At 60.7% G+C, this 23,202-nt stretch overlaps 8 protein-coding genes across 8 annotated transcripts in view; all 8 read right to left on the bottom strand.

The window, feature by feature from the left end:
- Positions 1–291: 291 nt before the first annotated feature.
- LMJF_18_1590 (hypothetical protein) lies at positions 292–933 on the bottom strand (the record flags this gene model as incomplete). Its single annotated transcript, XM_001682516.1, has 1 exon — positions 292–933. The coding sequence occupies one exon, from the start codon at positions 931–933 to the stop codon at positions 292–294; it is 642 nt and encodes a 213-aa protein (XP_001682568.1).
- Positions 934–3,366: 2,433 nt separating this feature from the next.
- NH (nonspecific nucleoside hydrolase) lies at positions 3,367–4,311 on the bottom strand (the record flags this gene model as incomplete). Its single annotated transcript, XM_001682515.1, has 1 exon — positions 3,367–4,311. One exon carries the CDS (start codon positions 4,309–4,311, stop codon positions 3,367–3,369), a length of 945 nt encoding a protein of 314 aa, XP_001682567.1.
- Positions 4,312–6,667: 2,356 nt separating this feature from the next.
- Positions 6,668–7,132, bottom strand: LMJF_18_1570 (conserved hypothetical protein; the record flags this gene model as incomplete). The annotated part of the gene is made up of 1 exon (XM_001682514.1): positions 6,668–7,132. The coding sequence occupies one exon, from the start codon at positions 7,130–7,132 to the stop codon at positions 6,668–6,670; it is 465 nt and encodes a 154-aa protein (XP_001682566.1).
- Positions 7,133–9,027: 1,895 nt separating this feature from the next.
- Positions 9,028–10,719, bottom strand: LMJF_18_1560 (conserved hypothetical protein; the record flags this gene model as incomplete). Its single annotated transcript, XM_001682513.1, has 1 exon — positions 9,028–10,719. The coding sequence occupies one exon, from the start codon at positions 10,717–10,719 to the stop codon at positions 9,028–9,030; it is 1,692 nt and encodes a 563-aa protein (XP_001682565.1).
- Positions 10,720–11,396: 677 nt separating this feature from the next.
- On the bottom strand, positions 11,397–12,656 carry LMJF_18_1550 (hypothetical protein; the record flags this gene model as incomplete). Its single annotated transcript, XM_001682512.1, has 1 exon — positions 11,397–12,656. The coding sequence occupies one exon, from the start codon at positions 12,654–12,656 to the stop codon at positions 11,397–11,399; it is 1,260 nt and encodes a 419-aa protein (XP_001682564.1).
- A 608-nt stretch (positions 12,657–13,264) lies between these two features.
- LMJF_18_1540 (conserved hypothetical protein) lies at positions 13,265–14,353 on the bottom strand (the record flags this gene model as incomplete). Its single annotated transcript, XM_001682511.1, has 1 exon — positions 13,265–14,353. One exon carries the CDS (start codon positions 14,351–14,353, stop codon positions 13,265–13,267), a length of 1,089 nt encoding a protein of 362 aa, XP_001682563.1.
- Positions 14,354–15,107: 754 nt separating this feature from the next.
- Positions 15,108–18,836, bottom strand: LMJF_18_1530 (putative kinesin; the record flags this gene model as incomplete). Its single annotated transcript, XM_001682510.1, has 1 exon — positions 15,108–18,836. The coding sequence occupies one exon, from the start codon at positions 18,834–18,836 to the stop codon at positions 15,108–15,110; it is 3,729 nt and encodes a 1,242-aa protein (XP_001682562.1).
- Positions 18,837–23,089: 4,253 nt separating this feature from the next.
- The window catches only part of H1A-2 (putative P-type H+-ATPase), a gene marked incomplete at both ends in the record, with an annotated part of 2,925 nt that continues 2,812 nt past the window's right edge, over positions 23,090–23,202 (bottom strand). Inside the window, one exon of the mRNA XM_001682509.1 lies at positions 23,090–23,202. This exon is cut by the window's right edge and continues 2,812 nt beyond it. Coding sequence (XP_001682561.1) covers positions 23,090–23,202 — 113 coding nt within the window.

Raw genomic sequence — 23,202 nt, 5'->3', positions numbered from 1 at the left:
CGCGTGTTTGTGTGTGTGGTGTGTGTGTGTGTGTGTGTGTGTGTGTGTGTGTGTGTTTGCTTCTCCCTCGCGCGCGCAAACTTGCTGGCAGGGTTCTCGTGTGTGCTCTCCTGCAGCAGAGGGAGCTGCGCGATGCGCAGACTCAGCGAGAAAGAGATGACAGAGCGAATCAGGAGGGGAGTGGTGCGGTGAGAGACACCGCCGAATAGTCTGGTGGCACAAAGGATCAATAGTCCTCCTTTCGATGCCCGACACTGGTGCTGTGAGCCCGCTAATCAACTATAATGGATCTTACACTCCAGTCCAGCTATGCACGGCTCTCGCGGCGCTCTCCCAGGTGACACCGCGTCGCCGCGCTGCTACAACTCCTACAACAACACACGCCGCCGTGAACAGCGTCACCGCCGTAGCGGCACTCTTGACAAGGGACCCGCCGGCTGATTTGCCGATATCGCGTGTTTCTGTGCCATTTTTGGCGACTGTCTGTGGCGAGGCGTCGTGAAAGGTGCACTTCACCTCGTAGTGCTTCGTGCTCCCGCGCGTGAAAAACGGCCGGCAAAACTCCTTCTCCACCTCTCCCCTCTCGATAAGCCCCCTTGCCTCAGCCTCGGCGATGGTGACGTACTCTACACGAATAGTGGATAGCTTGCCCATCTCCATCACTGCCGGCTGCGCGTAAAGGGCAATCTCATCCCATGTGGACGGCTGCGCCTGGCCCGCCTTGTCATGACCCAGTAGCCCGTACGTCTTGGAGAAGAGGATGGACGACTCCTTGACGCGCAGGCGGTAGAGAAGAAAGAGCGCCTCGCCTCGCCGCTTCTCGGCGAGAGACACGCAAAAGGAGCACGTGAGCTTCGTGGGGTAGTGCGTAATCTCTAGCTCCCCCTCCCGCTTGCCCTTGACGGAGATGAGTAACCCCGCGTCGCAGGACATGGCGGTGCAGGCACAGGGGTGCGCCGAAACAGCCACTGTGGCGCCAACCAATGAAGAACAACGATAGAAGAGATTGCAACGAAACACAACAAAAAAAGAGGTCGCGCAGCGGCACAGTGCTCGAAGGAGCAACGAAGAGACGGAAAACGCTCTTCACTCGAATCGGCACTGGATTGCACGCGCCTCACGCGTCCGCGTCTCGGTGGCAGTGGCAGCAGCAACCAGCAGTTGCCAATGACGCAAAGGAGGTTCCGAGGTGTGTCCCACCCACCCGCCCCGCGCTCACGCTCGTTTTGTTTTGGTCCTGTGTTGCTCTCCTTTCCTCTCCTCGTGTGCGATGCGTTGCCCTCCGTCCTGCACAGAAAACTTCCAAGATGCGGGGTAGATGGACCAAGGGCGATGAAAACCGAAGGCAGCGCCGTCGTTGTGAATCACGCAGATAAGCAGCTCGACCGGAAGGTGGGAGAGAGAGAGAGACGCCGAGACTGGGAAAGGGACGGGGGGGGGGGGGTGAAGCTCGCGTGACAAACTGGAAAAGATGGCGCGCGCACCAACGGATGGCAAGGCGGAAACGTCAAAACACAAGACGAGGTAAAGACGGCAAGCTCGCGAATAAACAAAACGACGAGATGCGAGGAATGGTAAGAAGGAAGCAGAGAAAGCACCCGCACCGATCGGCTGAAGTGAAAGGAGATTGAAGGGAGAGGGAGACAACGATGGACAACGTCACGGTCAGGTGTGAATGTGTGCGTGTACGTAGTTGTGTGTCAGTGGGCACGCGGGCGCCTTCACGTCCACGCGATTATGATCCTTCTTCCTTTTTATTTGGTGGCGGTGGAGGTGAAGCAAAGGCAAGGCAAGAGAAGAGCGCCCAATACGCGTGTCGACGTGTGCCTATATGCGTCAAGTCGAAGCAACCGGAAAAAAAACATATGTGTATATATATATATACACGCTCATGTGAGGGATATCGTACGTGCGGCTAAGCCCTCCTCAATGCGTGCACGCAGAGATGTGAGAGAGAGACAGGGAGAGTTCAATATATATGCGTACGAATAAGCACTTAAGCTGGTAGCTCAGTGTGCGACTTTCTTGAAATGGCCGGGCAGGAGGCTCCGATGAGCGAAAGACGGACGCACTCGTGCTATGCGGAGCAGCTCGCAGGCAACGTCAGATATGAAAGCACCCAGAGGCGCTCAGGAGAGGACGAGAGAGAACGTAAAGGCGAGGAGAGCAGTGGAAAGACCCCCCAACCAGAGAGACAAAGAGGGGAGCCCCGTCCCGCGCATGTGCCCTCCAAGCGGACGCAATGTCCCCTCGTTTGCGCCCGTGTGTGCACCCCTCACACACACGATGCGAACGGCGCACGCCAACGCCGCTAGCTGGGCAGACAGCAGCTACGTTACAGTTGACAGCTCACAATCACCGACAAACGTATACTTCGCGTACCAACAGCGAGCGGCACCTCTACGATTTCAGCCGAGCTCCCGAATGGCCACGAAAAACAAAAACGCTTTTGGACGCCTGCAGGCTTCGATCGGCCCTGACAGTGACGGCCACCACACGCTGGCGTCATGATCCAGCGCCCACTCGTTGTGAGGACGCCGAGCAGCCTGCAGCCTGCCCTCTGGTGCGGCTGCGGGCTCTCTCTGTCGTCGGTGGACAGGGCTTGGCTGGCGCTGTGCCGAAGAGCCGTGTCGTCATGCTCACGCCTGGGCCAGACCACTACGAGTCGTGCCCGCGTATACGACAAGTACACGCATCCGCCTGCTGTTTCTCCTGCTACTACTGCGCTGCGGTCATGTCGAGCGTAGTTCTGGGTCTCGGCTGCTGTGTATGCAGTAGACTGGCAGTGGGCTGAACGACGCCGAAGGGCGTCGGTCGACCCGGTTCCCTGGCATTGCCGCCGTGCGACAGCGGTAGGTGGGCTGCGGCTGCCTATGCGTGTATAGGTGCCGACTTGCTCGTGGTGGGGTGGACACGTTGGAAAACAGTGAATCCAATATATTAATGTATATATAGATGTGTGCATTCGGTTTCGTCATATGTGCGCTCTCAATAGACCGGCGTGTCATCGACGCGTCTCGTCCCTGTCGCGGCCGATAGAGAGAAGGGAGGGCGTGAGACGGTCGGTGAACCGACGGACAAACACAACGGATGCAAGGGATGCGGCAAGAAGGCGCGAGAAAGGGCGATTCCGGCGGCGGAGGTGGCGGAGGCGGCGTAATCGCCTACTCGGCTTTATAACTGTCACCACTACCCTCCCAGCTGCTCCGCCATGGCCTATCCACCTTGCCTCGTCTCCACCCTTCCCCACACATTTTCCCTCATGCGACACGGAGCTGCACCAGTGCAATGACAATAACCTCGTAGCGAGGGGAAAAAAGACGTGCACTTGCCGCCGCGTCGGTGGCCAATCGCAACACGCACACGTCACTGAGGATCGCCGATGCGCTCGAGTGCGTCAATCACGAGGCACCAAAACTTGTCGAAGTCCAGCTTCACAGCCACCTGCGTGCGGCAGTTCTTTGGCCGCGGGTAGCGGAAGTCCGCGACCGTCATCCCAGTCGTCAGTGCCCCATTGAGCTCGATGTCCACAGGCACTCGCTCCGTCGTCATCACGGTGGGGTCAATCACGTACGCCACAGCGCACGGATCGTGCACCTTCCCGTACGTGTCGTGCTCCTTTTCGTACACCTTCGTGTAAAAGTCCAAAATCTGCAGCATGAAGGCAGCCGGCTTCGTGCCCACCTCCCTCACCCGCTTCTGGACCGCCGGCGTGGCGAGGGCCTGGTGCGTCAGGTCCAGTCCCACCATTGTTACGTTCCAGCTCTCGTTGAACACAATGTGCGCCGCCTCCGGGTCGATGAAGACGTTGAACTCCGCGACAGGGGAAGCATTACCAGTATGGTAGCCGCCACCCATCAGAACCACCTCCTTCACACGGTCCACGATGCGCGGCTCAAGACGGACAGCCATCGCAATGTTCGTCAGTCCACCCGTAGGCACAAGCGTGATCGTCTTGGGCTCGTGCGACATGATAAGGTCGATGATCAGCTGCACTGCATGGCGGCCGTCCAACTTTGTCTTGAACTCTGGTGGGTAGGAGACATTACCCATGCCGGTTTCGCCGTGAATATGAGAGGCATTCCGCACACCGCGTACGAGGGGCTTGGTGCAGCCAGCCGCGACGGGCACACCAACGATGCCAGCTACGTCAGCTACCAGCCGCGCGTTCTGGGTCACCTTCTCCAGGCTCTGGTTGCCCACCACCGTCGTAATGGCCAGCAGCTCGATCTCCGGGTTGCCGTGGGCGAGAAAGATGGCCACGGCATCATCGATCCCGGGATCACAGTCGAGAATAATCTTGCGCGGCATGGCTCGCAAATGCTGGATGCCCGTTTTCAATATCTGCGGCGTAAGCAAGAGGGCGTTAGAGAGGCGACAGCTGAGGGAAAATCGAACGAGGGGTAAGCGATGACGTTTTCTTTCGGGACCTTCCCGCGACCAAACACCATAAGCACATCGGCGCAGAAACAGACAACGCAGGGGGGAGGGGAGGGGAGAGGGGCGGCCGTCGAGAAGCGGATACGGGGATGAAAAGAGGTTAGGGGCGACATAATAACGCAAGCGCTCTCCTTGGCATGATTGTGGCGAGCACCGCCACCGTCTTGGCTAATGAAACGCGCAGCTACAGAGGTTTTAGCGCGTGCGAGAGGCACTTCACACACTGGAGAGGGGCGCCACGCACAGCACCCAGTGCGACGGTGCGAGGACACCACGGACAAGCACGCGCTTCGGTCATTCAGCGGGCGTCACTGGCGCGTCTACTGCCGTCTGGAGTGTGTAAGGGAGAGAGGCGTACGAAGCTCCCGGGTGTGAGGGTATCAAGGGAGCAGTACCCTGTCCTCCGAGACACAGAATGCTTCGGCTACACAGCCCATCAGCCGTCGCTGCTCAGTCGCTGTTTCTTTTTGGTTGCTTTCGTCGCTTCTTCAAGGTTTGATGACACTCAGACGACTGCAGCGCGCTCGTGCATGAAAACGAAGGGAGGCGCATGTGCACGTGAATAACAAAAGTGACGAAGAAAGAGAGCAAACGCCCTGACGTGACGGAGGCCATCCAGGCGCAAGGGCCGAGTGCGAGCAAGAAGGGGCATGGCACAGACTCGCTCACCCGTTTGGCGACGAGCAGGCCTTTGTGGCAGTGCTTGTGTTCGCTGCCACGTTGCGACTCACCTAAACACCTCTTCAAGATATGTACACGTACACGGGAGCACGCATCCCCTCCTTGCTCGCACCACACACAAGCATCGTCCTCCTCCATCACGAAGCTCGTGCACAGATCTGTCAGCGATCCCATTGCGCGAAACAGGAGTGCTGGTCATTGGCGCTTCGCCTCAATCGGCCCATGTCGCTGCCACAGAGCACGACCTCGACTCAGCTCTACCCGGCCCGCCAAAGGCCCGTCGCGTGGCGTGAAGCAGCCCTAGACACGCGGCACAGCCGTGCGCCCACTCAGCCATCGGAGTGGGCAGCCTCGGCCTCAAACGCCACCCGGCGCGTCCCCCTCGGCGGGGACACCCAGGCCCCTCCCTCCACCAGTGGGCAGTGAGGGGGCGGGGGGTGGGAGACACGCTCGAGCCACGCTGACGCTCTGCCTATCATGTGAATGGCTCAGACGTGTGCACTGTCGCAGACAGCTCCGACACCACGCCATCCACGACCTGGCCGCCGACATCAGGAGCGATGCAGCGCTCGGGCCTCCCCCTACGTCCTAGGTGCTTGGCCCTGCCACCACCAGAGGTGCCTCGACGTGTGGCAGGGATAGGGCTGCTGCTGGGCCTCCCCCCCCCCACCTCGACCCACTCTGGGCGGGGGGCACGGGGTCCGGAGTTACCACGCACGGAGGTGTCTCCCCCGTCGCCAGAGAACGATTGCCGCTCCAGGAAGGGGGAGTGCCAAAAAGGAGGAGAGTGTAATGAAAAGCGCGTAGGAGTCACACCAGCCAACAAAGCAGAAGACATCCACCATAGCAGCGCAGCAGGACGACGAAAGGAAAGGACGGGGAGAGACCAAGGCAAGACAGGCTGTGAGAGGCGCAACAACAATTCACGAAGGGCACGCAGCCCGAGACACGAGGAGGACGTATCTCTCTCCTCCCTCTCTCTTGTACGTCAGCAAAAAAGGGGTGGGGTGAGGCATGTGGTGTGGCTTCACCTCTCCCTCCTCCCCCCTCCCCTCCTCCGTGTTTCTCCCCGTTTTTCCTGCGCCAGGCGTTGAGCAACAACGTAGTTGAAGCGCGAGAGGAGGCAGGAGGAAAACAGCAATAAAGAGAAGGACACCCCTTTGCGTCATCAACAGCAGGGCTCGGCCACTGAGGCAACAAAGGACACATACACATACCGCCCGGATTCGCTAGAGCGTCGCACTGCCATGACTACCCAAAAGCAGCATTCGTAGCAGCCGCCGTACTCCCCTCGATGCACAAGACTTTACAGGCGGACCCACGTGCGCGCACACATGCGGGCCGAAATAAATCGAACACCGCGGAGTAAGCCATCGAAAAGCCGGGCAAAGCATGGCACGCTGAAGCAAACAAAGTGAAAAGGGTCGAAAGTGACAGAGAGAGCGAGGGAGGGGTGGGTGGGCAACTGCCTCTGTCACGCGTGCAGGTGGGGGTGAGATGAGCAGCCAAGAGATGGCTACACACACACACACACACACCAATTCGCTCATTGCTGGTAGACAAACTGCATAGCCTCGATCGGTGCTCGGCAGGTCGGACAGGCACTGTTCCCGATGCGGCTTGCGCAGCTCCAGCACGTGCACAGGTGTCGGCATGGCAGAAAGACGGTGTCTTTGCAGTTTTCTAAGCAAATAACGCACTGCTCCGCGTCGAACGTGGCTGGCGTAGGCTCATAGTTGGGCGGTGGCCGAACCGTGAATGACTTGGTTAGTGTCCAGCTTTTGTAGGTCACCGTCCCAGCCAAGACCAGCGTGCCGGCGACCACCGCGAGGTTGAGTCGACTCAACGGACCGGCTCTATCGGCGTTCACGATGGACTGCAGCATCTCTTTCTGGCTATTGATGGTCAGCTCGTGTTGCGCTATGAGGCTCTGCTGGTCTCCCAGCTTCTGCAAAAGCTTCCACCCGGCAATGCCGATCGGCACGAGTGCGATAAGCTCCAGCCCGCTCATGATGACGACGGTAAGCAGCGATAACAGCGGTAGTGATCAAGAAGGATGACGGCACCGGATGACCACGACGTGTCGGGGTCGATGGAGTAAGTGGTGCGTCTGCCGCCTGAGCAGATCTATGCCACACCACGTCACCAGAGCAGCCACTGAAGCAGAGCTGTAAGCAACGGCTGTACCTTCCTACTCAACTCCACCTGCATACCCTCCCCGGTGCGCCACTATGGGGTTGAGAGGCCACAGAGTGCTTGTGTGCCTGCACGTTGGAGAAGAGACGTCCAGCGAGCCGCTCGACGCAAGACACCGCAGTAAAGAAAGCACAAACGAAAGTCGGCGGACGGCTATACGGGAGGGGCCCGGAAATAGGGCACAACAACGCGGCAGGAGGCCGCTCACGTAGAAGCGAGAGAAAATTCTGCGGGTGTGCGTGTCACGGAAGATGTGCGAAAGGGGACGAGTAGCAGTTAAGTCGACAGCAGACACGAAAAGCTGCAAGCACAGCGCGTTGCAAGTGGACAGAGGAGGTGCGAAGGAGTCATAAGAACACACGGCAGACCGCGCATACTCGCCCACGCATCGGCGACTTTTCTCCTCCTCAAGACGGCAGGTCTACGCGGGAAGCAGGCCACCGACAGACAGTGTCTTCACACCCCTCGCCCTCCTCCTCGGCCATCATGCAGTACATGAATCACGACCTGGAAATGCCAGCGGTGAGCCCGCATTCCGTCGTTGCCCTTCAAAGGCGTTTGTTTGTTTCGGTGCTGCGTTTCCATGTCGCTGCCACAGAGCACGACCTCGACTCAGCTCTACCCGGCCCGCCAAAGGCCCGTCGCGTGGCGTGAAGCAGCCCTAGACACGCGGCACAGCCGTGCGCCCACTCAGCCATCGGAGTGGGCAGCCTCGGCCTCAAACGCCACCCGGCGCGTCCCCCTCGGCGGGGACACCCAGGCCCCTCCCTCCACCAGTGGGCAGTGAGGGGGCGGGGGGTGGGAGACACGCTCGAGCCACGCTGACGCTCTGCCTATCATGTGAATGGCTCAGACGTGTGCACTGTCGCAGACAGCTCCGACACCACGCCATCCACGACCTGGCCGCCGACATCAGGAGCGATGCAGCGCTCGGGCCTCCCCCCCCCTACGTCCTAGGTGCTTGGCCCTGCCACCACCAGAGGTGCCTCGACGTGTGGCAGGGATAGGGCTGCTGCTGGACCTCCCCCCCCCCACCTCGACCCACTCTGGGCGGGGGGCACGGGGTCCGGAGTTACCACGCACGGAGGTGTCTCCCCCGTCGACAGGGGCCGGACAATGTCAGAAGAACACAACAAAAAAGTGCAGATACATGCACAAAGAAGTCAAAGAGAAGAGGCGGCACACGCACGCACTGGAATCCACAGCTCGCTGGCGTGCTGGCCCTCGCCCTCTCTCCCCAGGTGTTGCTGTCAGTGCCGGCGGACAGTCTATGGTATTTGCATGTCTCTGTTCGGCTTGGCCGTGCTTTTCGCTGAGTTGCCCAACGCTGCACGTCGCATATGCCGTTCCGCGTTGTGAGGGAAGGAAGACGCCTGGAAGGGCTAGCCGAGAGAAAAATGTGAGTAGTCGAGACGGCGTGAAGGTCACAACACTCGACTGTAGGCGGCGGCGGCGAGAAGAGCAGGCACAGGCCTAAGCACTCGCTCACACGTACCTGTTCAGTAGCGTCTACACGCCGGTTTGGGCAGGTTAGAGGCTGTTCGGCGGACGTGACGGAGGTGCCGGGTACGCGCGTGCTGTGCTCTGCTGCTCATGTGTACCGAAGCGTGCTCGCACCTGGAACAGAGGAATCATCCTGTTCCCGCGCGCCATGTCATCGCTGCCTCTCCCCTGGCCTAGCGAACCTCTTTGCCTCTTTTTCTGACGAGACTAGGTGCGTCGAGATCGTTGCCCATCATCGGAGAGGCCGAACGCCTGCCAGAGGGCCATCGTGAATGTTGGGTCGTCCTCGATGTCGGCGGAGATCATGTACCAAAAGTATGCAAAGACGTCGTAGTCGAGCTCCCCCTCCCCCAACTCCGCGGCGTACGCCTCCAACGCCTTTTTCCACATTGTGCCTTGCCGACGCAAGGCGTTTCCTTCGATGAGCTCTGGGTGGAAGCACCTCAGAACCACAGCGCAGGCAACCGTCCCAAGTCGTCGCTCGTCGAGTCGGTCGAACAGCTTACGAATAATGGCGGCACGCGACGGCGGGACGGGGCTGCATAGCATCAAGAGCAAATCCACGCGGGTTGGGGACTTCAGCCGCAGCCACTCAAGCTCAACATCCAACACACCGGAGATACCGTCCGGTACCCCAGCAGCGCGCAGCGCTTTAATGAACGACTTGATCGGCACATGCGCGGCACCCCACTCTCGCAGCGCTGAGTAGAGCTGCACAAATGCCGGCGCGTCCTTGGCATTGCGTCGTATCCACTGCACCACAGCCGCTTGCACCAGCTGCAGCATGGAGACGGTGACTGAGGGGAAGTACTGCCGGTATGCAGCAAGTAGGTCCGCGACGAGCACGCCGTCGTCGGTTTCGCGGTCCTTCTTGAGGTAGTAGTAGAGCTGATCAGACTCCTCCTGGCGGAACTCGGTGCGCAGCCGGGTGCACACGTAGAAGAAGTGCCGCGGCGTCAGTTCTGCCCGCACCAGCGCCCCGATATCTAAATCCGGTGACAGCCGTCGGCTGCGCTCCGGGTAATGAAGCTCAATCAACTCCAGGACGCTCAGGAGGGCAAGCGTGCCAGTGCGACAACCATCCGTCTCTCCAATCTCTAGGGTAGCCTCTGCGAAGCGCCCCATCAGCAGCGGATACTCGGCGACACCAGGAATCGTTTCGCTGAACAGCAACTGATGCAGCAGTTGCACCTCGCAGCCCAGGTACGAGCCGGTCGCCGCCCCGTCCTCTGAGTTATCGCCCTCCTCGCTGGCGCAGTAGTGCAACAACCCACGCGATTCGGAGCTGCTCAGCCCACAGGTGTTCTCCATAAACGCCAGCGCCTCCCAGCGCTGCAGCGGAGGCGGAGCCGCCTCCGTTGCCTGGCGACGGCGGCTGCTCTGCCAATCCAGCAGGTCCACGACGTGCTCTTCGAACGGGCTCATGACGGCACTCTTTTGCACCGTACGGCGGACAGTCGCCACAGTCTGCGATACCTGCCACGTCCGAAACGGGATGATCTCCCGCAACGCCAGCGTAACGCTACCAGGTCGGATGCCCTTGTGGACGGTGCTGCACCTGCCCCTCTGTGCCGCCCCAAATGCGTCCTCGTTCTCTGAGCTCGGTGTCGACTCCTCCTCTCCCAGCGGCAGGACGCGAAGAAGAAGGCAGACCTCCTTGTTTGTCAGCAAAGACGTCGGGAATATCGGCTCCACAGCGGTGAGTAGCTCCGCCGCGTCTACCGCGGCATTATTCGACTCGACGTAGCGGGCGTCCACAGAAAGGAACGACGGCAGCAAAGCGCGGGCGCCGTCGGCGTGCGGACGCCGCACAAGGCCGTACGCGATTCGCTTGTACAGCCGCAGCATGAACAGCGGGTCCGCGAGTGCCGATTCATGTGCAGGGTCGACCGGGAACATGCCGCCTTTCACGCCTGTGTGTTCGTCCGGTGTCAGATGGAGCAAAGCCTGGCGCACTACGTCTGCACACCCGCGAGAGTGCACCGGCCATGACGGTGGCCAGTGGTGCGGCCAGCAGGGTGTCACCAAAGCATGGAGGTTAAAGAGAGATGAAAGAGAGAGATGGGCAACATAAGGTGTGCATCCTTCGTGTCGGGGGAGCAGCACATGGGGAAAGAGAGGGGGGCGAGGGCAGCGTGTGTGGGTGATCGCGCGACAGGCACAGACACGCGCACCCAACGGGGCCAAGCGCAGAGGGGATGGCAAGGCAGAGTGGACAGCGTCACCAAAAGGAAGCCGGCAGGAAGGCCACGCGCAAGAGAGAGGGCGAGCGAGGGAGTGTGGCCTCCCATCGCCGTTTTACCTGCCCCGTTTGGGAGGGGGGGGGGGCTTTTCGCGTCCTTCCGCCACAGCACGGGAAGCAGTGCGCACATCGTTTTCAGCTGCACAGACATCGTCTGCACGTGTGCGCATGTTCGAGTTCACGAGACGTTGAAGCGCCCGCGGCGCATCACTCATCCGCGAGCGGCCCTCTCCTTCCCTCTGCGTGTGCAATGCGGGAGCTGTATGAGGTATGGAGGGAGGGGGGCCGACGGCACGTATTTGTGCCAGACACATGCAGCAGCTCCAAGACAGCTCTAGCAAATCACCGCGCGCAGCCGTGCAAGCTCGGCGTCAAGCTCACATACCGCGTCTTGCTCCAAGGCGAGAAGCTCATCAACGGCCGCCTTCCGCTCTGCAGCCCACGCCGACGCGCGCTGCAGAGCGTACCGCAGCTCGTGCAGCGTCGAGGCGGCAGTCGCAGAAGACGATGGCGCAGCGCACATCGCGGCAGCTGCAGCACACAACTGCTGCATCTCCGTCTCCGCGCGCCATAGTGCCTGCACGTACACGCGCACTTCGCCCAGGTAGCGCTCCACCTCCGCGGCAGCAGCCTCATCGCGCTGGGCGGTGGCCTCGAGGGCAGCGCAGCTCTCACGCAGCGCAGTCACTTCTGCTGACATGGTGCGACACCGCCATTGCGCGGCCAGTGCCAGACCCTCTGTCTGCCGGAGGTGGGCAGCAAACACATCAGGCAGTGGCGCGGCCGATTCTGGCATCACTGTCGCAGACGACCCAGCGGTGGCTGGCTCCTTTGGTGGAGACAAGAAGACGCGCCGCAGCGGAGATGGCGAGCCCCCTGCAGCAGCGCTGGCGCTGCCCTCTCCCTGCGCACTGGGCGTTGCAGTAGCAGCGCTGGCGGCCGCGACAATCTCAGAAAGCCCAGGGTATTGCTCGTAGAGCCGGCGCCAGCGCCGCTCTCCCTGCCGTGCACTGTGAGTCCGCACAAACGCATAGCATGCAGCGAGAAGCACATCTAGCCCAACTGCGCGTCTCATCTCCGGCAGCAGTGTCGTCGCGTAGCGCGCGCACGTCTTCAGCACATCGTACACCGTGTGCGCCGTGACAGCGCCAGCAGCAGTCGCGCTAGCCACTTTTGCGTGCTCGTGCAGCTCGAACTTCACGCACGCGGCGTACAGAGAGAGCACAGCTCGCAACGCCTCTGGCTTGTGCGCTGCATCTGCTTTCTCGCACTCCCGCTGCAGTGACCAGAAGAGCCCGTCGTCAGAGTGATGGGCGCTGTGGCACAGGCGCAGAGCGGCTTCAGCGCTCCGCGGCTTCACGTGCCTCAGCACAACAGTCGTGCCACCGGATCCACCACCGCTGGCAGCGGTGGCCTCCGCGGCGTGTTCTGTGAAGTACGCGCGAAAAAACGGCGCGTGGCGCATCAAGGCGCGCTTCGAGAAGTAAAGCTTGTGCTGGCCGTCGCCAACCACAAAGGCAACCACGTCATCGCCGTTATTGACGGCAGACGCCGTGTCCGCCGTGGGCGGGACACTCGTGTCCGGCGCAGCCATGTCTGTCCAACTCGTTTGCTCTCTTCCTTTATCCCGCTTTTTGGTTGGCGTGTCCTCTCGGGGGTGTGCCCTGCGCTCCGTGGCTGCGACGGAGTGAAGCAGCGATGGGGCTGGAGGGAGAGGTAGACGAAGGCGGAGCGTTAAGTCGTGGCATCGAAATGGGAGGGGGGGGGGGGGGGCGAGGAAAGGAGAAGGGAGACGTCGGCATCACGTGCAGGCGTGCAACACACATCGTCTCATTTTCCGTTGTTACGGTGTACCCGGCAGCGGAGCCCGCGGATGCAATACCATAGTGGTCGATGTAAAACACCTGCGATAGTTCACGGATACGCACAGGCGGGTGCTTTCCGCTTCAGTGAGATGAGGATCGGGTGTGGCATCGCCTCCTCTCAACACACGGCCCCAAAGACAACTGCATCATTCTGTTATCGGTGTTCATGCTGAACGTACGTGCGTACGGATCTGCCCCCCCCCACACACACACACACCTCCACCTCCAACGCTCCCCTCCTCATCCCCTTCCTCTAGCGTGCAATGCTGGATCATGATGGAGAGAGCTGTCAGGAGCAGAGGAGATCATCCGACGCACACTGAGACACGCACATCGGCTACTTCTTCTTCGCACTTGTCTCTGTCGCTGCGCTTGCGTCTACGGCGCCAGAAATGTTGGGTTGAGCCTTAGGTAAAAATGGGTACGCGGTACCGGCCATGAGAGCGCCCACCATGGCAACCCACTCCACAGTCGAGAGGTACCGGTAGTGACCAAAGTAGACGACCGAGAGCACAAAGCTGGCGAGCTTGCGTAGTGTCAGCGTCAGGCTCAGAGTGAAAGCTGAGGTATTGTCGTTCATCGCATACACACCGGTGATGCACACTACCTGAGTCACGCAGTTCAACGCCACGTGCAGGTGACTGCCCGCATCAATCTGCGCAAACTCAGTGTAGAGGTGTATCGGCTGCAGAAAGAAGAGCGGGATCGCAAAGAGATGGGAGAAGCAGAGCGCCTCTGTCCACATTGGCGGAGCATCGTCGCTCGACGGTACTACCTTCCTTGCGGCCTCGTTCGCACGGGTGCAGCGGTAAATGTGTTCCTGAAAGATGCTCAATGCCGTCGTGCACGCAGTGGTGGCCACCAGAATAGCTACTCCACAGCCCCAGTACCACGTCGGGGTCGACGCAGCGGCTGCGGTGCGACACGTCGTCTCAGCCCCCGCGCTGCTCGTCCTGCGTGCCTTCTCGATTGTCAGCACGATGAGGCCGACGAAGATAACCAAGGCAGAGGTCACCTGTGGCGCTGTGAAGCGCTTACCGAAGAGGAAGTACCCGGCAAGCATGTTGAGCATCATCGAAGAGGAGCGGAAAGTGGCGTGCAGCGGGATGGAGATATGGAAGCCGAAGACAATGTTGTTGCCGACCGACATGGCCCACCCGACGACGGCGAGGATCAGCTTGTAGCGCAGTGATACACGAAGACGCCGCCACTGGAACGGCCACATATTGAGTGTTGCCTTCCGTTGCTCATGTGGCTCCTTGAAGCGCAGCAGCAGAGGCAAGGTGAAGAGAGCGACGCACACATACTGAGCGCAAGTGAGGGCATAGTAGGTGTTCGGAGAGCCGGTGATGATGAGCTCCAGCAAGAAGACGTTCGCCTGGCAGCCGCAGAAGATGCTCACCAGCCCCAGTGCGGTGTCTGTCATTGTCACACGCACGCAACTTGGTGGCTGCGGTGTCGGTTGAGGGGGAAGGGGGAAAAGGAGGTGCGTGTCTATGTCTAGCGCTTATTCTGGTTTTCGTAGACATATATATGTGTCTGCTCGTGTAGTTATGAGAGAGAGAACAAGGAGGGTGCAGGGCACATATTGGTGCGGCGTGAAGGTGGCGGCTGATGTACCGCGTATCAGGCATACCTGAATTGCGGCGCAGGCGAAACACACACACACACATACACACACACACACATATATATATATACGTATGTACGTAGAGCGAGAGAGGAGGGTGGGATTAGAGGTGATGGCGGCGATGATAGAGGTTATGCAGCAGAGGAGGACTGGGCAGGGGTGAAGGGAAGAGAGTAGCAGCGAGGCCAGTGCGTCCATCGAGAATGGTGCGCGCATGGCTGCTAGGCAAAAGCGGCGAGGAGCAACGCCTAACCACCCCCTGCACAGAGAGAGAGGGGTGGGGGCGGAAGACAGAAATGCCGCGGCGTAACAAATCGTCGCACTCGCACCTCCCGGCACGTGTGCCCGTGACTCCGTCGCTGTGCCTGTGCGCACACGTGAGAGGCAAAACAAAGGCGCAAAACGAGATGAAGACAAAGCACACAACGAGTGCGTTGATGGGGACGCACGTGCACATGAGCCGTTTCTGCGAGCGCATCACTCACCAGCGCGCACGCACCCACACACGTAAGCGCACACAGGCACATGTGCCTCACCTTCCCCGTCGCGGTTACTTGCGCCGCTTTCCGCGTGCCGCTCCCGACGCGCGAGCGCGGCGCCGCGTTGCCGTCGGGGCAGAGGCGCCGACGGCTGACTTGGCGAGAGGAACCGGCGCATCATTCGGGTTGGCTGACTCACCGTACGTAGCGAAGAGATGCCGCCTTGCCTTGCTCATGCTCGCTGAGCGACGCGCCACCTTTGACGACAGCCCAACGCGCTGTGACGGCACGACAGCAGTATCTGCCACAACCGTGTCGTCCGTCGTAGTCGGGGCCGTGCCCCCACCTTCTCCTCGGTGTTGTACATTCGACTTAGTAAGCCGATGCCGCACTCGGCCGGACCGCTGTATCGGCGCTGATGCCCTCCGACCCGCGTCTCCATTGTCCACCACCTCCGCCATCGAGAGTGCGACAGCAGTGGAGCTGTGCACAGTGCCTTGAGGCAGCCGATCCTCACCCGACGGCACACCCTGCAGCGTTTCATCGCGCACAAGAGCACGTGCGGTGGCCGACGACGCCCCATAGTCGTGGTCCTCGTCCTCGCACCCCTGCCTCGCCGTATCGTCGCCGCCGCGCGGATGCGATGGCGCCACTTTCGCGGCGCTTCGCAGCTCTGCCATCTCCTCCTCGTGTTCATGTCGCAGTTGAAGGAATGTTTCGTGGAAGCTGACGTACATATGGTCCAGATAGAGCTGATGGCGCTCGTTCTGTTGACGCAACTCGTAGTTCTCTGCCATCAGCTGGCCCACGCGCCGCATCTCCTCCTGCTGTTGGAAGAACGCCTGCCGCTGCTCCTGCCGACTGCGCCGCGCATCTTCGCGGGCCTCGAGGAGCTCGCACTGGGTGAGCTGGTGTTGCTGCTGCTCCTGCGTAAGCAGGGAGCTGAGCTCCGAAACGCGTGACTGCAAGAGACTGAAACAGTCAGCGGCACTGCTTTCGCTGTCTGCGGCCATGGCCGCCGCGGTTGTGCGGGCAAGCCCGCCATCACTGCCACCAACGCTGGCGGTGCCGCGGTCAGTGATGGCAGTGGAAGTGTTTGACAACGTGTGAAAGAGAGCTCGCTGCGCCGGTGTGATGAGCGACTCCAGCGCCGCCAGAGACACATCCTTCTGCGAGACGGCGCGCGTCAGCTGCTCGACGTTGTCCACCAGCTCGGTGATCTTGTCGCACAGTACTTGCTGGTGCGCCTGTACCTTCTCTAGCTCCACCTGCTGCTCCGTCTGCTGGTTGCCAGACACGGCCTCATCGACGTTGGCGGCGATCGGCGCCGCATCTAGGTAGAGGCGCGTCATCTCCTCCCGTATCGACTGCTCGGCGTACGCCTGAAACAGCTGCAGGCGCAGCTGCTCGAGCGCCGTCTCCGCAGCGGTCGCTCGAAGTGTCACCTTCTGCAGGGCGGCGCACCGCTCTCTGCACTCCGTATCGATTGCTAAAAGGCGCTTGTTGGCACGCAGCACCTCGTCGTAGAGTCGATGATTTTGTGTGCGCAGCCCGCTCAGTGAACTAGAGATGACAAGCAGCTGTTCATTGACGTCTTCGTACTCTTCGGTCGCACGCAGCACCGCGTTGCGCAGGTGGTCCAGCACGTCGTCGCACCACCTGTCTTCACTGCTACCGCGTGAGCGAAGTGAGCGCAGTTGGCGCACGCACCGCCGCAGCTGCATGTGCGCGTCGGCAGCGCCTCCCTCGCCCGAACGCATCTGTGTATCAGAACTGCTGCTGCTTCGCGCCGAAGCTGGTGGCGTGGCAGACTCCTCCTGATCGTCCCTCGCGCCCGCGTCGCCTTCGTCCAACAATGGCGACGATGCTTCCAGTGAGTCGGGCAGCACTGGTGGCGCGCAGCCAGCCTCAGCACTCGTTTCAGGGAGCTGACTCTGCAAACGGCGCAGATCCTGCTCCCGCTCCTGCAGCAGATGACGGTAGTACTGGAACTCCCGCTGAAGCGCCTCCGTGTTGGCCAGCGGCGTGACACCCGCACCCACCGCTGCCCCCGGCGCCGCACAGCTAGGGCTGGCAAGCACCTCTGTCAGTGGTGACTGCACAACCATCATGGCGCCTCGCTCCTGCTCTATCTTCAGCGCCTCCTCCAGCACGCGGATGCGGTACTGAAGGACTTCGATGATCTCTTGAAGCTCGCTGCTGTCGGCGTTGTCGGCGCGCGCGTTCCAGCCGCTTCCGCTGTCTACGCCACCGGCGGCAGAGAGGAAGCTGGGCCGTCCATAGAGGCGGGCGACGGTGCTCGACAGCCTCTGCTGGACCCCGCTCTTCACCTTCATGACCTTGCGGCGTCGCGCGTTGGTCGCAAACTCCAGCGACGACTTGGTCTCCTCGGAGCTGCCCACCTCGAGGGAGACAGTGACGAGAAGAGTAAGGTGCCAGCTGCGCATGCACGGGGCGAGGTATGTGGTAAGCAGCGATTCGCGGAAGTGCAGCACCTCTGCTTCCGTGCCGCGGGACTCCACCAGCTGGCGCAGCGCCATCAAGGATTTGTTGATGAAGATGGCCTGGTCGGCCGCCTCCCCAGTGGCACCGCTCTTCTTCAGTCTCTCCGTCCCGGCGAGGTCGGCGAGTGTCACCCGCGTCGTCGTGAGCAGCGCGCCGTCGAGGAAGCGCGTGATGTGGAGAGAGAGGAGGATGAAGGAGCGCGAGCTGCGGGCGTTGAGGGTGTGCGCGTGCGTCACGCGCAGTCGCAACGCTGCCTTCGTCTTGGCGAGCATCTCAGCACTGCTCCGGATCAGAACCTTGGGCTCTGAGGCACTGGCAGAGCAGCTGTTACCACCGCTGTTGCCGGTGCCGGTGCTGCTCGTCAGCGGTCGTGACAGCTCGGCACCCAGCTTGCCAGAGCGGGCACCGTCAAGCAGGTTGTAGGCTTTGTTGTTGTAGATCTGTATGTAGCTCATCTCCACCACCTCGTTGTTCACGTCGAGGGAACGAAAGACTTCCTCGGCAACGGCTGGAGCCAGCGCGTTCATCGTGTACGTCTTGCCGCTCCCGGTTTGACCATAGCACAGCACGCACACATTGAAGCCAGCCGCCATCTGCTCCATGACGGAGGGGATGAGGCGCTCGCACATGGCCGCGTTCGTCACCTCGGGCTCCAAAACCTCGCCAAACTCATACTTTCGGCGCTCCCTCATGTTGGGAAAGGTGATGGTGAGCACGCGGCCGTGTGAGCCGATGCTCCGGCCAGCCACAGCCGCGCCACTCAGCACGGCGCTGGCACCGGGGCTGCGGTCCTCTTGTTGGTGGTGCGTAGCCGGGGCCTCGGCTGCGAAGAGGCTCGGCCGCGGTGACGAGTTCATTGTTGGAGAGGCAGGGGTCAAGGGTTGCTGCTTCGACGTCTGCGTCGGCAAAGACGCGAACACCCTGGGCTGCGATACTGGCAGCACAGGGGATTTGGAGGCTTCCGTACATGCAGCAGCGGCGACATCAGCGCCTCCGTCAGCGCCGGGAAAGGATGTCGACGTAGCGACGGACGGCTCTGCCGCGCTGCCGCAGCCGAGAGCTCCGCGCGGGGTGTGCAGACGAGGAGAGGCGGATCCGTAGTCCTGCGAGGAGGGGCGGCAGGACACCCGTGGTGTCGCAAGTGTGCCATCCTCCACCGTGTAAGAGAGCAGCGCCGTGGAAGAAGAGAACTTTGGGGCCCCCTTCAAGCGCACAATGACGCTGACGCTCTCCTGTGACGATGCGGTTGCCGCCGCAGGGCCACGCGGGGAGGGGAAGGTTGTAAGCGGTGCCATCGTCGTCGCTCTCCCCGTTGGGAAAGCCACACGTGCGGGCAGCTGCTGCGACACACCACCGTCGGCGATACACAGTGCGCCGTTCGCTGCTTCTGCCTCTGCTCCCCTGGTTGTGAGCGCTGACAGCCTCAGCGTCGGTGTCTGGTTGCCGATGCTTGCCGGGGGTGCGTGCGCCCCGGTCGCGGTGGCATTGTTTGCCACCGTGGGCGCGTTCGCAATACCGTGGTCGTTGCCGTTGCTAGGCAACGACATGAAGACTGCAAGACCCGGTGTACTAGAATGGTCCTCGATACCGTTGCGTGCATACACAGAAAACACTCCAAACGCGAAAAACGCAGGCGTCTCTACCGAGAAAGGCGAGGCGGAGACGGTGGCGAGGAGAGGGGGGTGCCACTTTACGATAATGCAGCGGAAAATAAAGCAGTGAGTTCAAACCTGAGCACGAGAACGAAACTAGGCGATCGAGGAACAAGCCGAAGAGGGAGGAAGAGAGGGAGGGCTCGTGGAAGAGCGATGCGTTATGTGTGTACGTGCCCACATGAGGCACCTAAAGATGACCTGTTGGAGCAGGGCTGCGGCCCCTGCGATGATTACTTCTTCGCCATCCTGCAGCATCCTTCCTCCGCTCTGCCCTTCTGGTGAAGCGTTCGTTGTGGTCATGGCGAGTTGCAGACAAGAGCAGACGCAATAGGAAAGGCTAACACAGAGCGCGTAGGTCGCGCTACCTCTCTCGCTCACCCCAGCATTCAGCGTGTGGGGTAAAGCCACAAACAAAGTCACGTTTCACACCCCTCGCCCTTATCACTTCCCTGTCGCTAATGAGTGGTGCAACCGCTGCTACGAGGCGTACTGATGCACCTCAACGAGCTGGGCACACGCGTACAAGCACTTTCTCGTTTCAACCGGCCCATGTCGCTGCCACAGAGCACGACCTCGACTCAGCTCTACCCGGCCCGCCAAAGGCCCGTCGCGTGGCGTGAAGCAGCCCTAGACACGCGGCACAGCCGTGCGCCCACTCAGCCATCGGAGTGGGCAGCCTCGGCCTCAAACGCCACCCGGCGCGTCCCCCTCGGCGGGGACACCCAGGCCCCTCCCTCCACCAGTGGGCAGTGAGGGGGCGGGGGGTGGGAGACACGCTCGAGCCACGCTGACGCTCTGCCTATCATGTGAATGGCTCAGACGTGTGCACTGTCGCAGACAGCTCCGACACCACGCCATCCACGACCTGGCCGCCGACATCAGGAGCGATGCAGCGCTCGGGCCTCCCCCCCCTACGTCCTAGGTGCTTGGCCCTGCCACCACCAGAGGTGCCTCGACGTGTGGCAGGGATAGGGCTGCTGCTGGGCCTCCCCCCCCCCACCTCGACCCACTCTGGGCGGGGGGCACGGGGTCCGGAGTTACCACGCACGGAGGTGTCTCCCCCGTCGACAGGGGCCGGACAATGTCAGAAGAACACAACAAAAAAGTGCAGATACATGCACATGGGCATGTGCAGTGTTGTGGGTGAAGAGACGTGGAAGAAGGCAGCGTGCACAAAGAGACAAGTAGAGAGAACTGCTGGTGTGCCAGCTACACGAGCATTCCATGTGCCCCCTCATCGAGGAGAGGGGGAAGGGCCCTTGACATCGCTCGGGAGACTCCACCTGGTGTTCCTTCACACCCAGCCTTGCGTGAAGCTGGCAGGCGTTCACCAGACAGCGGCACAGAGGCAGCAAACGCGCTCCCTTACAAAACGAGGCAGGTATATTCCGGCGTCTGCTGGACAGCACCGGCAGCTCCCCTGCCCGCACCCATTATTGTGCGCACACAAAATGTACGTGGGCCTATGCATCTGCTCGTGCGGTGTCGTAGGGCTGCCTGGGGGAGGGAGTGGAAGGGGGAGGAAAGAAGTTCCAGGTTCTCCGCTCTGGAGTCGCCTGCTTGCCTCGAGGCCCTCCCCCCTCCCCTTCGCACCCGCCCTCTTCCGGCTTCTCGTTACTTGGTCACTGGGAGTGGTTTATTGTCCTCTATTTCGGCTCTTAGTTTTACTTTTCGTGGGACACTCTTTAGGGGTTGGAGTTTCGCCTTGCTAACTCTGGATCTGTGTTCTGCGTTCACCGTCATCACCACTATCACCATCATAACGATCACCCCACTCGCTCTCTCGCGACGTGTCAGGCATGAACGAAGAATACGACACACCACATGCACACACACTCACACATGGGTGTGGCGAAGAGGGGGCAGGAGATAGGGCAACGAGCGGTGCAATGCAGAGAAGAGACAGCGAGGAAGAGGGGGGGACGCGGTTGATTGGGAGTGAAGAAGCAAAGAAAAACAAATGCAAACGCGGAACACAGGAAAAAGAAGCATCGAAAGCGAAGGAGAGTGGAATAATGCGTGACGTTGATTTCAGGGAGAGGACCTTCAGCTGTGGGTGGTCCCTTAGCTCGGCCCCCTCCTCCTCCACCCATCATTGTCCGCCGCTTAGCTTCTCTTCGGCACGCTCGCTCACCTGGTTGGTCTCCCTCGCACCGGACCAACTCAAGAGGCACTCACACGAGCGCACACACCACCACCACCCGCACACGCTCATGCGGTGGCCATGAGAAAGGAGGAGGGGGAAGAGGTGTGTGTGTGTCTGTGTGTGAGAAGAGAGATAAGAGACAAGTACACGGCGGAAGGGAGAAGGCCGTGGTGGGGATGGAGCTCTCCAGCAGTCGAAAAAAAGGAGTCGAGCATCTACTCCACTCCGCCAACGCCTCTTTGCTCACTCCTCACCCACACGCGCGCTAACATTCCCAGCCCTGCTGGCTGCACATTCTCGTGCTCATAATGCTGGCGAGTTCGAGAGCGGAGAGGTTTAAAAAGCTTATAATACAAGCAGCAAACAACAACAGAGAAAAGCAGACGCTGATTGCGACGATTCGAGTCCTCTTGCCCGGCCCTTCCCTCATTCCCTCCCTTCCACGCTACCAACACTGCCGCCCAGATACGCGTGCATGCTCACAGCCTTTGATAGGCCTGCAAAGTGAAGTATCCGCCAGAGCGGCGCAGTTCATCAACGACATAGCGGGGGAGAGGGGGCATGAGAGCGAAGCGGGGAGATAGAGAAAGCGAGCAAGCAAGGAGGTGAGAAAGTATGAGTCATCAGACAAGGAAGAGAAGGACCGCGTCTTATGGGTTAGCCTGTCCATTAACGCTCCCTCAAGCCCGCTTCCTTCTTCCATAAAGGAAGACCTGGGAAGGAACGGTGTCGGGAGAATGGCGGTGGCAGGCATATTCAAGCCGCTCCGCGTGCACTGGCGGCCACGCCATTTTCGTTCCTCCCTCAGCAGAGGGAGACAGCAAAAAAAAAAAAGAGGGTAAGGCAAAAGCGGAAGACGCACCAAACCATCCGCACCACCGCCGCCGCCGTCTGCAGCCTCCGCAGCTTCCCCCGCCTCCTTCACGAACGTCGCGGACGTATTTGGGGGCCACGAAGCAAAGCAATGGACACGTTTTTTGTTGTTGTTGTTTGGGGGAGGACCCAGCGTCCGTTTGGGCGCCCACGTGCCATGCGTCGCGGCCGAGCAGCGTCAGAGCGCGAGAAAGCAACGCTTCGAGGAGGGGGAGCCGTGTGGTGCACTTGTGCATGCCTCGCGCGACGGGGCAGCGGCGACCACCTTCACCCGGCTCGGTGAACCGGAAAACCAAAAGGAAAGTGTCGAAGGGAGCACCCTCGGACCGAAACAACAACAAAGCGAAGAAGCGCAACAGCGCAGTCCGCTGCACATGCGCATACACGCATGACAGCAGACGTGTTAGCAAGGCATTGGCAAAAAACGTGGGGCAACTCGGGGAGCCCGCAGCACCTCCGGCAACAAGCAACTGATAAAGAAGAAAGAGGCCGGCAGTGTCGCGCCTCGTTTTCACCCGGTATACCGACCAGAGGCCTTGAATAATGATGCATGCCTGCACCTGTGGTAATAATAATAATAGCAGACGCACACTCGCAGCACACCTGCACACGCCATGCTCCGCCCGCCCTGCGACGCAGCACGCATGCGATGGCGCCCTGCTGGCAGCCCTCCACAGAGAGGTCAAACACACACGGCACGAAGCGGTGGTTGAAGACGCTGCCACATTAAACAGGGCGTCACAGCATCCAACAACCACATCGGACACAGTTACAACTCAAGCACACCCTGAACCCTCCATGTACATCAGCCCTACGTACAGCACGGCCCCCTCCGCTCCCGCCGCCCCCACATTGCTTCCACGCACGTGCGGCGCTACTGCTTATCGCGGGACACGTACACGTTCACGGGGCTGGCACCCTCATTCGGCACGTGCGTATCCTCCCGCATGCCCTCCAGTGCCTTGTGCGACGCGCTGGAAACGCTCA

Source organism: Leishmania major, chromosome 18, assembly GCF_000002725.2.
Source record: "Leishmania major strain Friedlin complete genome, chromosome 18".
NCBI classification, from domain to species: Eukaryota; Euglenozoa; class Kinetoplastea; order Trypanosomatida; family Trypanosomatidae; genus Leishmania; species Leishmania major.
The sequence above is the reverse complement of the archived record's forward strand: the minus strand, read 5'-3'. Positions and strand labels throughout refer to the sequence as shown.